Here is an 11,285-nt window from a genome sequence, read left to right on the forward strand (position 1 = left end):
TTTAGCTCAATTAGAATGGTTTCAGGATGAGATTAAAGCTATCGCTTATATCTAACAATCCTAGGGCAAGTTCTAGGTAGCTAATCTAGAATCAGACATTAATGACAATCCTAATGATTAATATCACAACTTAACAATCTATAGTTGGGGCTAATCCTTCATAACCTATTTAAACCCTAAAATCTAAGAAGGGAACTACTCAGACATGGCCAAGTAATTCATAACAGCAATAAGGTAGGAAAACTGCATTAGAATAGTAAATAGAAATCAATGGAGTACCAATCACAAATATAACTTTGGATCGTCTATCCAATCTATCAAAATCTTCGAAAACCTTTGTTGTGAAAATAGTAAAACAAGAAAGCACTCTTTGCCTCTAACATGTTGGCAAAGCTTATATAATTAGGTTAAAACTCGTCAGGGATAATCTTGTAAATTGGTGAAGACTTGGGCTTCAAGTCGGCTGTGACCAAACGGGCTTTCTGTGCACTTCGGTGTCGATCGATGTCAACATGTGAACATCGATCAATTATTCCTCTTCAATATCGACCGATGGTCGAGCTCGATGGTCATCTCGGGTGCTTGCTCCAAATATCTCCAAAATGCTCCAAAATCATCACTTATCTCCAAATCACTCATGATCCTATAAATACTCTAAATAGACTCTATAATATAATAATTAATAGTTAAAACACTTATAAACCATGGGTAAAAGTGGGTCAAATCCATGGTTTATCAAATCAGCTTTGATTTGCTTATTGGCTAGGTGAATTTGGTTGCTAAGGTAAAGCCTTCTACCAACCTCATTTCTTAGCATAAATAAAAGTGCAGGCATGGTCCTCCTCTTCCTCCATGTCACTGTCAACATCTACAACCTCTACGTCCTCTGCAAAGCTGATTTGCTTCTTGAGAAGTTTGTGAACACTATCCAGATTAGCCTTAACATCTCCCAACTGCTCCTTTCCTAGGGCAGGAGCCAATTTTTTTCTTTCGAAATCAGTATTCTTGGTGATGTTGCTGGATGCCAAGTTCTCAATAAGTCTCACAGCCTCCTCTAGATTCCTTGTGTTGAAATTTCCATCACTAGCTGAGTCTAGAGCCATCGGATATGCCAGCGCGATGCCTCTAAAGAAAGTGCTGAGCAGCTGCACTTCATTGAATCCATGGTCTGGACAGTCTCTCTGATATGACTTGAATCTGATCCAGGATCTTTTGAATGACTTTGTAGGCTCATGTGTGAATGTAGAAATCTCAATCCTCAAGTCTTCAGCGCGTGCTTCATCAAAGAAGTGGCATAGGAATGCATTCTTGATTTCGGCCCAGGATGTAAGAGATCCTGGCTGTAACTTCTCAAGCCACTGCGAAGCCTCTCCAGCAAGCGAGTACTTGAAGAGCTTGCAAAAGAGGTAGTCCTCAGGGACTCCATTGGCTTTAATATCAGAAACTAGATCCTCGAACCTTTCCAGATAGTCCATAGGATGCTCGTGTGATAACCCACAGTAGGGTGTTTGTCCCACGAGTGTGAAGTACTTACGCTTCAACTCAAGGTCTTGCCTCTGTATGGCTGGAGGACGGATGGCAAATCTGTTCTCGTAGTACTGATCTGTCATGTTGTAATCAGCTAACGTCCTCGGTCTAGCAGCCTCGTCTACATCTTGAGCGGTTGCAATATCAGCATCAATATCAGGGATTACAACCCTCTGATCATCTATCTTCTGACCTGCTGCATTACGTAGATGACCCTCCTGGTTATGCATGTTTCCAGTCGCGTCCTGAATTAGAATTAATGTCGCAACCATGTTTCGTGGCTCAGTGTCGATCGATGTCCAAGGTGGAATATCGATCGATGACGGGTGGGTATGGGCGGTCGACGGAAGAGTGGTCTCGGTCGACGGTGGAACGCGGGTGTCGTTCGATGAGCAGGTGCTGTTGTCGATCGGTACGTTTGCCTTTGCGGATGGTGCGTTTTAGAAGTAAATGATCTGAAAAGAGAAGTGTTTGTTCCTTGTTACTTCTAGTACTGCCCTGAAAAGTCAAGAATTTTTCTTATCAGTTTTGGCAAAGTAACAAAAACCTAGACTAAACTTAACTAAATTTGATTTAATGGCGATCAAAGCTCCCTGGCGACGGCGCCAAATTTGATATCACTCAAATTATTGTGATTTTGGCTAAAATCATGAAATTATGTTTTCCCGCTAATATTAGTGAAATTACGTCTTCCATCAAAACTGTAAGATCTTAATTTCTTGCCAAAACTGTGTTTTCTCGGAAAAACTATATAACTGTGTTTTCTTGTCTATTTAGTCTTTGCGTAGATGGACTATACCAATTGGTCTTTAGTCTAATTGGAGCATTTATTAATTGAAGACGTTCATAGCATATCCAAAATGAATGGAACTATATAGGGGCTAGGCTAGCGCACAGAAAGTCTCCCCAGTTGACTCCACTACTAAGGATGGAGTCTTTGAGATGCGCTTATAGAAAACGATATTGACATTGCTTTCCTTACAAACTGCTTAGATCTTCATATGAGCATCGGTCTTTCAGATTGACTAGCTTTCTCAACCTATTTAGACAAATGTAACTCCTTCCTACATTTTCCAGTCCCATCAATAATTCAGCATCCTATACCCTTATTCCCGACAAGTTGTTTGGTGTTTGGCATAGTGAAACTCTACTTGAAACGTTTGCCGGTCCTTATTTCGGCATAGTGAAACTCTACTTGAAACGTTTGCCGGTCCTTATTTGGTCATAAGGATACTCAATGACTGAGATGGATAGGAATAGAGTTACTAGTTGCCTCATTCCCCCCTAAAAAAATTGAGTTTTCCGCCAAAATTGTAAAATTATGCCTTTCTACAAAATTGTGAATTACGTATTTCCGTTAGAACCGTGAAACTATGTTTTTCTGCTAAAATCGTGAAATTATGTTTTCCCGCTAATATTAGTGAAACTACGTCTTCCATCAAAACTGTATGATCTTAATTTCTTGCCAAATCTGTGTTTTCTCGGAAAAACTATATAACTGTGTTTTCTTATCTATTTAGTCTTTGCATAAATGGACTAATACCAATTGATCTTTGGTCTGATTGGACCATTTATTAATTGAAGACGTTCATAACCTATCCAAAATGAATAGAACTTGGGGGCTAGGCTAGCGCACGGAAAGTCTGCCCAGTTGACTCCACTACAAATGATGGAGTCTTTGAGATGCGCTTATAGAAAAGGATACTGACATCAATAATTCAGCATCATATACCCTTATTCCCCACAAGTTGTTTGGTGTTTGACATGATGAAACTCTACTTGAAACTACTCCCCCTCCCCAACCCAAGCAACCCACAAAAAAGGAATCAAATTCATGAAAGATCAACAGCGTGTGAAATCATGCTCCAAGCACCGGTGACATTTCTCCTTCAGAGTTTGAGATTTTATGCACACAAACCAAATGACAGATATATACAAACTATTATTAGCAGCCACTCAGGGTCACAGAACTCGAACGAATGTCGAGAGAAATAGTTTTACATGAAAATGGGTGAAACAGCAACATATACTTCTTGGTCATAGCAATGTGTGAGCATTGATCATCTTCAAGCGACCTGACACAATTGCTTGCACAGAAACATGCTTTCAGATCGCTTGATCAGATACTCCCTCAAAGGAACTTAAAGCGCTGATAACCGATTCATATACTTCTATTCCTTTCAAGAACACGGTATCTTTAAGAAACTGTAACAGAGAAAGTATATATTTCAATCAGCGTTGTGATTCAAAATATGGAACACAGAGATATGCAAAGAGATAATATCATCGTTCCAATACCTCGTTATGGTCATGCAATAAGATAGGAGTATTGATCATTGGTGAGAAACCGACAAGTGGAATTCCCAAAGTGCGAATATAGCGTGCATCTGTGGTTGAAGCCAATATTTCAGGCTTTGCGAGTTTTCCTCCGGTTGCTTCAACAGCTTGCTTGAAGACAGACCACCAAGGATTCGAACCATTAGTTGCAGTCATTATCGGTCGTCCAAAATGGTCTCTTAGTTTCCCTTTCTCTTTTATCTGGTGGAAGAGATGGTAAAGTTAGTTTTGTTCACTTAGTTTCCTCTGATAACAATTGATCAAATTGCAAAAGGTAGATACTATACGGCATAATCAATCTCCCTAAACAAAAGCCTAAAACATTTGTAACATCATTAATGAAAGTACATAACTTTGTAGCTGCAGATTTACTTAAGATATACTTAGGACATCTCAGATTCTTGTATCAAAGCAACTAAAACAGAGGTTTGATAAAATAAAACGTTCTTAATCAACTAGAGAGATAATTATTCAAGGTATCATTCGCACCCAGTAACCTCATTTTCACAAAACTAATGTGGAAGCTCCGAAAGAAAGAAGCCAAATAATCTAAAACAACAAATCAGAGTTACCTAAAAGCCTAATGGAGTCTCTGTTTCAATTAAGCTTTGCTTAGGACATCTCATCATATCCTTGTATAGTTGTATTAAAGTAACTAAAACAGATGTTTGGTAATACAAAACATTCCAGGTATTCATTCATAACTAAGGTGGAGGCTCTAAAAAAAAAGAAACCAAAATAATGTTTTACCAATTTTATATTCATATATACCGTGTAGGTCATGTTCCTAATAGAAGGAGCCCATTCCTCAGCAATTCTTTTCTTCATAACATCAGGATCAGCCATTGGAGGCAACCTTAGATCATACCCAGCTTCTGCCTCTGAAGGCTGCATATTCATCACAAATCCCTAAAAACAAACAAAAGCTTTTTTAAAAGTGTACAAAAATGGAGACTACAGCAATCATCAGCTTACAGTGTTGGAAGGAGTTCCTGCTTTGAAATAAACTGGATTCACAGAGATAACTTCCGAATTTGCAGCTTTCCCAGCTTTGACGAAATCGAACTGCGTCTCCCTGAACTTGGAGATTAACTCAACACTCTTCATCAAATTCTCCATAGCTCCATTGTCATAAAGCTTAGCGCCATGCCCTGGGATGCCTTCAGCTCGGATCACCAGCTCCCATGGAGTCCGATCAGCGAAGAAAACCCTAAACTCATCTCCAGGACTCGCTTGCCCTTCATCCATAGCGAAGCCAACATTCAGCTCCGTGAAATCCGACGAGGCCGCGAACTTTGCCATCCCGTCGAATCCTCCGATCTCTTCCTCAGGCACGTAAGAGATGTGAACAGTGCGGAGAGGAGAGAAGCCTCTTGATTTTAAGTTACTGATTGATTCAAGATACTGAACTCCGATACACTTATCATCCTGCGCGCCGCGAGCGTATATAAGACCGTCGACGGTTCGGTGAGCTGAGAAGGGAGGATGAATCCATTTGTCAGCTTCCGCGGGGACCGAATCGAGATGGGAGTTGAAGAGAATCGACGGAAGCTTAGGGTTTGAACCGAGCCATGTTACGAGAAGAACGGGCTTTCCTGATACGTATTCGATGGTTCGGGTAGTTAGACCGATTGATTGGGCTTGGTCAACGAGAAAAGAGATGGGTGCGGTGTAGTTTGGGTTTGGATGAGCAGTTTTGAATCGAAGGTATTGCTGGAATCGAGTGATGGGAGTGTCTTCTTCTTCCCCGTGGGATTGGAGGAAGAAGATAGTGGAGAAGAGGAAGAGAGTCCGGATAAATGGAGTCGCCATGGATTTCAAGTTGAAGGTGTGATCGAGATCACCAATACAAAAACTTCCAATTTGAGGTAGATAATGGGAAGACACTTTTTTACCTTTTGAGCCAATATTAACAAAAACCTAGACTAAACCTAACTAAATTTGATCTAATTGCGATCAAAGCTCCCTGGCGACGGCACCAAATTTGATATCACTCAAATTACTGATTTTCCGGCTAAAATCATGAAATTATGTTTTCCCGCTAATATTAGTGAAATTACGTCTTCCATCAAAACTGTAAGATCTTAATTTCTTGCCAAAACTGTGTTTTCTCAGAAAAACTATATAAATGTGTTTTCTTGTCTATTTAGTCTTTGCGTAGATGGACTATACCAATAGGTCTTTAGTCTGATTGGAGCATTTATTAATTGAAGACGTTCATAGCATATCCAAAATGAATAGAACTAAGGGCTAGGCTGGCGCACAGAAAGTCTGCCCATTGACGGGAAATCGGCTAATTCCTACATCAACACAGTCCAGCGGTCCCGATCAGTACATAAACACATAAGCTGTGCAAATACATACATGAACACGTAGTTAATTCAAATATCTTACACGAACTAACAAAATTCGGTTTTTGCATACATTGACAAATTATCCGTTAGTCAAACGTAACGGAATCTGAGCTGTCCGTTATATACCATTACGTGGCTTTTTACGTTTTTAAATAATGAATAAATTAATAAAAATAAAATAAAAGATGGTTACAAGGGGGAGTCGAACCCTGGTTTGAGATATACCAATCACAAGAAGAAACCATTGTGCCAGACCCAACCTATTGTTTATAGTCCCAGTTGTTTCGTATTTATACAAATATTTCATTCACATATTTCTTTTTTTTTTCTTTCCATGTTTGACTTATCATCCAAATTGTTCCAAAACAAATTCAAATACTTTTTTGTTCTCTTTTTCCTTTTCTTGTGGAAAAAATCATTTTTGTATATTCAAAAAAATAAAATAAAATAATATATATTATTAAAAAGGGTTACGTACGTTGGAATTGTCTTCTACCTTTATTATCTCTTTGTGAATTTCTATTTTTAAAAGATAATATTTACTTTTAATAATCAACCCGATAAACAAAATTTCAAATGTCCATTACAAGCTTAAATTGAACAAAACAAAACTAATTCAAATATTGCACGTCTAATTTCGTTCAACTACCACACCGGCGCGTTCCGCTAAACCGATCTATAATCCTTAGTAAAATCAATTCCCTTTTTGAACTAGTTCGTTCTCTTGTTGAAATCTTTAATTTGCTTTTGTTTAAATTTTGAGTAAATTTTTTTTTAGTTTCCAGTAATTGTAAGAGAACGTTAGAAACATAAGGGTTTGCAAATAAACTCAAATTCAAACAAGAGGAAATTAAAAAATTTCAGCAAGAGAACGATCTTTCGATCTCTTTCTCACAAAAATATAGTAAAGCTAGAAATAACTTCAATGTATGTGACCCCTTTTTAATAATATATATTATTATTTTATTTTTTTGAATATATAAAAATGTTATTTCTTCCACAAAAAAAACAAAAAAATATTTGAATATTTTTTCATTTTGTTTGGATGATATGTCTATTTTCTGAACAATTTGGATGATAAGGTCAACCACAATATATATATATGTGAATGAAATATCCATTAGGTATAAATAGGAAATCATTGGGAGTACAAATAATAAGTCTGCCTTGACACAGTGGTTTAGCATGTGTTGGATATTGCTTAGACCCAGGTTTGATTCCCCCCTCTAACCATCTTTTAATTTTTTTATTAATTTATTCATTATTTAAAAATGTAAAAAGCCACGTAAGCAATATATAACGGACAATTCAGATTCCGTTACGTTTGACTAACAGATAATTGGTCAATGTATGCAAAAACCGAATTTTGTTAGTTCGTGTATGAGATTTGAATTAACTACGTGTTCATGTATGTATTTGCACAGCTTATGTGTTTATGTACTGATCGGGACCGCTGGACTGTGTTGATGTATGAATTAACCGTTTTCCCGCCCATTGACTCCACTACTAAGGATGGAGTCTTTGAGATGCACTTATAGAAAACAATATTGACATTGCTTTCCTTACAGATTGCTTAGATCTTCATATGAGCACCGGTCTTTCAGATTGACTGGCTTTCTCGACCTATTTAGACAAATATTACTCCTTCCTACCTTTTCCAGTCCCATCAATAATTCAGCATCCTATACCCTTATTCCCGACAAGTTGTTTGGTGTTTGGCATAGTGAAACTCTACTTGAAACGTATGCTGGTCCTTATTTGGTCATAAGGATACTCATTGACTGAGATGGATAGGAATAGAGTTATTAGTTGCCTTCTTCCCCCCTAAAAAAATTGAGTATTCCGCCAAAATTGTAAAATTATGTTTTTCCACAAAAATTGTGAAATTACGTATTTAAGTTAGAACCATGAAACTATGTTTTTCCGCTAAAATCGTGAAATTATGCTTTTTCCGCTAATATTAGTGAAACTACGTCTTCCATCAAAACTGTAAGATCTTAATTTTTGAAAAAATATATAACTGTGTTTTCTTGTCTATTTAGTCTTTGCATAGATGGACTAATACCAATTGATCTTTGGTCTGATTGGGCCATTTATTAATTGAAGACATTCATAACCTATCCAAAATGAATAGAACTGGAGGTTAGGCTAGCGCACGGAAAGTCTGCCCAGTTGACCACTACTAATGATGGAGTTTTTGAGATGGGCTTATAGGAAAACGATACTGACATTGCTTTCTTCACAGACTGCTTAGATCTTCATATAAGTAACCGGTCTTTTAGATTGACTGGCTTTCTTACCTTTTCCAGTCCCATCAATAATTCAGCATCCTATAACCTTACTCCCGACAAGTTGTTTGGTGTTTGGCATGATGAAACTCTACTTGAAACGTACTAATCAAATTCTTGAAAGATCAACAGCGTGTGAAATCATGCTCCAAGCACCGGTGACATTTCTCCTTCAGAGTTTGAGATTTTATGCACACAAATCGAATGACAGATATATACAAACTATTAGTAGCAGCCATTGAGGGTCACAGAACTCGAACGAATGTCGATAGAAATAGTTTTACATGAAAATGGGTGAAACAGCAACATATAATTCTTGGTCATAGCAATGTGTGAGCATTGATCATCTTCAAGCGACCTGACACAATTGCTTGCACAGAAACATGCTTTCAGATCGCTTGATCAGATACTCCCTCAAAGGAACTTAAAGCGCTGATAACCGATTCATATACTTCTATTCCTTTCAAGAACACGGTATCTTTAAGAAACTGTAACAGAGAAAGTATATATTTCAATCAGCGTTGTGATTCAAAATATGGAACACAGAGATATGCAAAGAGATAATATCATCGTTCCAATACCTCGTTATGGTCATGCAATAAGATAGGAGTATTGATCATTGGTGAGAAACCGACAAGTGGAATTCCCAAAGTGCGAATATAGCGTGCATCTGTGGTTGAAGCCAATATTTCAGGCTTTGCGAGTTTTCCTCCGGTTGCTTCAACAGCTTGCTTGAAGACAGACCACCAAGGATTCGAACCATTAGTTGCAGTCATTATCGGTCGTCCAAAATGGTCTCTTAGTTTCCCTTTCTCTTTTATCTGGTGGAAGAGATGGTAATGTTAGTTTTTGTTCACTTAGTTTCCTCTGATAACAATTGATCAAATTGCAAAAGGTAGATACTATACGGCCTAATCAATCTCCCTAAACAAAAGCCTAAAACATTTGTAACATCATTAATGAAAGTACATAACTTTGTAGCTGCAGATTTACTTAAGATATGCTTAGGACATCTCAGATTCTTGTATCAAAGCAACTAAAACAGAGGTTTGATAAAATAAAACGTTCTTAATCAACTAGAGAGATAATTATTCAAGGTATCATTCGCACCCAGTAACCTCATTTTCACAAAACTAATGTGGAAGCTCCAAAAGAAAGAAGCCAAATAATCTAAAACAACAAATCAGAGTTACCCTAAAGCCTAATGGAGTCTCTGTTTCAATTAAGCTTTGCTTAGGACATCTCATCATATCCTTGTATAGTTGTATTAAAGTAACTAAAGTCTAAAACAGATGTTTGGTAATACAAAACATTCCAGGTATTCATAACTACGGTGGAGGCTCTTAAAAAAAAAGAAGCCAAAATAATGTTTAACCAATTTTATATTCATATATATACCGTGTAGGTCATGTTCCTAATAGAAGGAGCCCATTCCTCAGCAATTCTTTTCTTCATAACATCAGGATCAGCCAATGGAGGCAACCTTAGATCATACCCAGCTTCTGCCTCTGAAGGCTGCATATTCATCACAAATCCCTAAAAACAAACAAAAGCATTTTTAAAAGTGTACAAAAATGGAGATTATAGCAATCATCAGCTTACAGTGTTGGAAGGAGTTCCTGCTTTGAAATAAACTGGATTCACAGAGATAACTTCCGAATTTGCAGCTTCCCCAGCTTTGACGAAATCGAACTGCGTCTCCCTGAACTTGGAGATTAATTCAACACTCTTCATCAAATTCTCCATAGCTCCATTGTCATAAAGCTTAGCACCATGCCCTGGGATGCCTTCAGCTCGGATCACCAGCTCCCATGGAGTCCGATCAGCGAAGAAAACCCTAAACTCATCTCCAGGACTCGCTTGCCCTTCATCCATAGCGAAGCCAACATTCAGCTCCGTGAAATCCGACGAGGCCGCGAACTTTGCCATCCCGTCGAATCCTCCGATCTCTTCTTCAGGGACGTAAGAGATGTGAACAGTGCGGATAGGAGAGAAGCCTCTTGATTTCAACTTCCTGATTGATTCAAGATACTGAACTCCGATACACTTATCATCCTGCGCGCCGCGAGCGTATATAAGACCGTCGACGGTTCGGTGAGCTGAGAAGGGAGGATGAATCCATTTGTCAGCTTCCGCGGGAACGGAATCGAGATGGGAGTTGAAGAGAATCGACGGAAGCTTAGGGTTTGAACCGAGCCATGTTACGAGAAGAACTGGCTTCCCTGATACGTATTCGATGGTTCGGGTAGTTAGACCCATTGATTGGGCTTGGTCAACGAGAAAAGAGATGGGTGCGGTGTAGTTTGGGTTTGGATGAGCAGTTTTGAATCGAAGGTATTGCTGGAATCGAGTGATGGGAGTGTCTTCTTCTTCCCCGTGGGATTGGAGGAAGAAGATAGTGGAGAAGAGGAAGAGAGTCCGGATAAATGGAGTCGCCATGGATTTCAAGTTGAAGGTGAGATCGAGATCACCAATGACTCATTTACAAAGGAAGACACTTTTTACTTTTTGAGCCAATATTAAAGTGAGTAAAACCTACTAAACCCTTGCCAAAACTAATTTTGTTGATTTGTTTCTCAATGATTTTACATAGTTTTGTTTATTTGTTATATTCTCACAAATTTTAATTAGTATATAGCTTTGCTTATATATCATAATTTTAATTTATTTTTCAATTCTCAATAATTTTAATTAGTATAGGTTTTTTCTTATTTGTCGTATTTTTAATTATTTTTAGATAAATCATTATTTTGAATAATTTCATACTATTATTCGAGAA

General features: G+C 37.9%; 2 protein-coding genes across 2 annotated transcripts; both read right to left on the reverse strand.

Moving 5' to 3' along the window:
- Window positions 1-3,385: 3,385 nt before the first annotated feature.
- On the reverse strand, window positions 3,386-5,744 carry LOC106350870 (aminoacylase-1). Its single transcript, XM_013790709.3, has 4 exons — window positions 4,840-5,744; window positions 4,636-4,773; window positions 3,826-4,065; window positions 3,386-3,732 (listed from the first exon to the last, which is right to left on the reverse strand). The coding sequence occupies exons 1-4, from the start codon at window positions 5,674-5,676 to the stop codon at window positions 3,634-3,636; spliced, it is 1,314 nt and encodes a 437-aa protein (XP_013646163.2). The 5' UTR covers window positions 5,677-5,744; the 3' UTR covers window positions 3,386-3,633.
- Window positions 5,745-8,640: 2,896 nt separating this feature from the next.
- Window positions 8,641-11,005, reverse strand: LOC125578932 (aminoacylase-1-like). Its single transcript, XM_048742079.1, has 4 exons — window positions 10,109-11,005; window positions 9,905-10,042; window positions 9,088-9,327; window positions 8,641-8,994 (listed from the first exon to the last, which is right to left on the reverse strand). Exons 1-4 carry the CDS (start codon window positions 10,943-10,945, stop codon window positions 8,896-8,898), a joined length of 1,314 nt encoding a protein of 437 aa, XP_048598036.1. The 5' UTR covers window positions 10,946-11,005; the 3' UTR covers window positions 8,641-8,895.
- Window positions 11,006-11,285: the final 280 nt, after the last annotated feature.

The sequence above is a fragment of the Brassica napus genome, chromosome A10 (assembly GCF_020379485.1).
Source record: "Brassica napus cultivar Da-Ae chromosome A10, Da-Ae, whole genome shotgun sequence".
Classification (NCBI taxonomy): Eukaryota; Viridiplantae; Streptophyta; class Magnoliopsida; order Brassicales; family Brassicaceae; genus Brassica; species Brassica napus.

Bases quoted from the DNA above. Each gene is read 5' to 3' on its own strand.
- LOC106350870 (XM_013790709.3), bottom strand. From the start codon at position 5,676: ATGGCGACTCCATTTATCCGGACTCTCTTCCTCTTCTCCACTATCTTC. The intron at 4,774-4,839 runs GTAAGCTGATGA...GTTTGTTTTTAG, and splicing joins CAGGAACTCCTTCCAACACT to GGATTTGTGATGAATATGCA. The intron at 4,066-4,635 runs GTATATATGAAT...CTCTTCCACCAG, and splicing joins TTAGGAACATGACCTACACG to ATAAAAGAGAAAGGGAAACT.
- LOC125578932 (XM_048742079.1), bottom strand. From the start codon at position 10,945: ATGGCGACTCCATTTATCCGGACTCTCTTCCTCTTCTCCACTATCTTC. The intron at 9,328-9,904 runs GTATATATATGA...CTCTTCCACCAG, and splicing joins TTAGGAACATGACCTACACG to ATAAAAGAGAAAGGGAAACT. The intron at 8,995-9,087 runs GTATTGGAACGA...TCTCTGTTACAG, and splicing joins TATTGCATGACCATAACGAG to TTTCTTAAAGATACCGTGTT.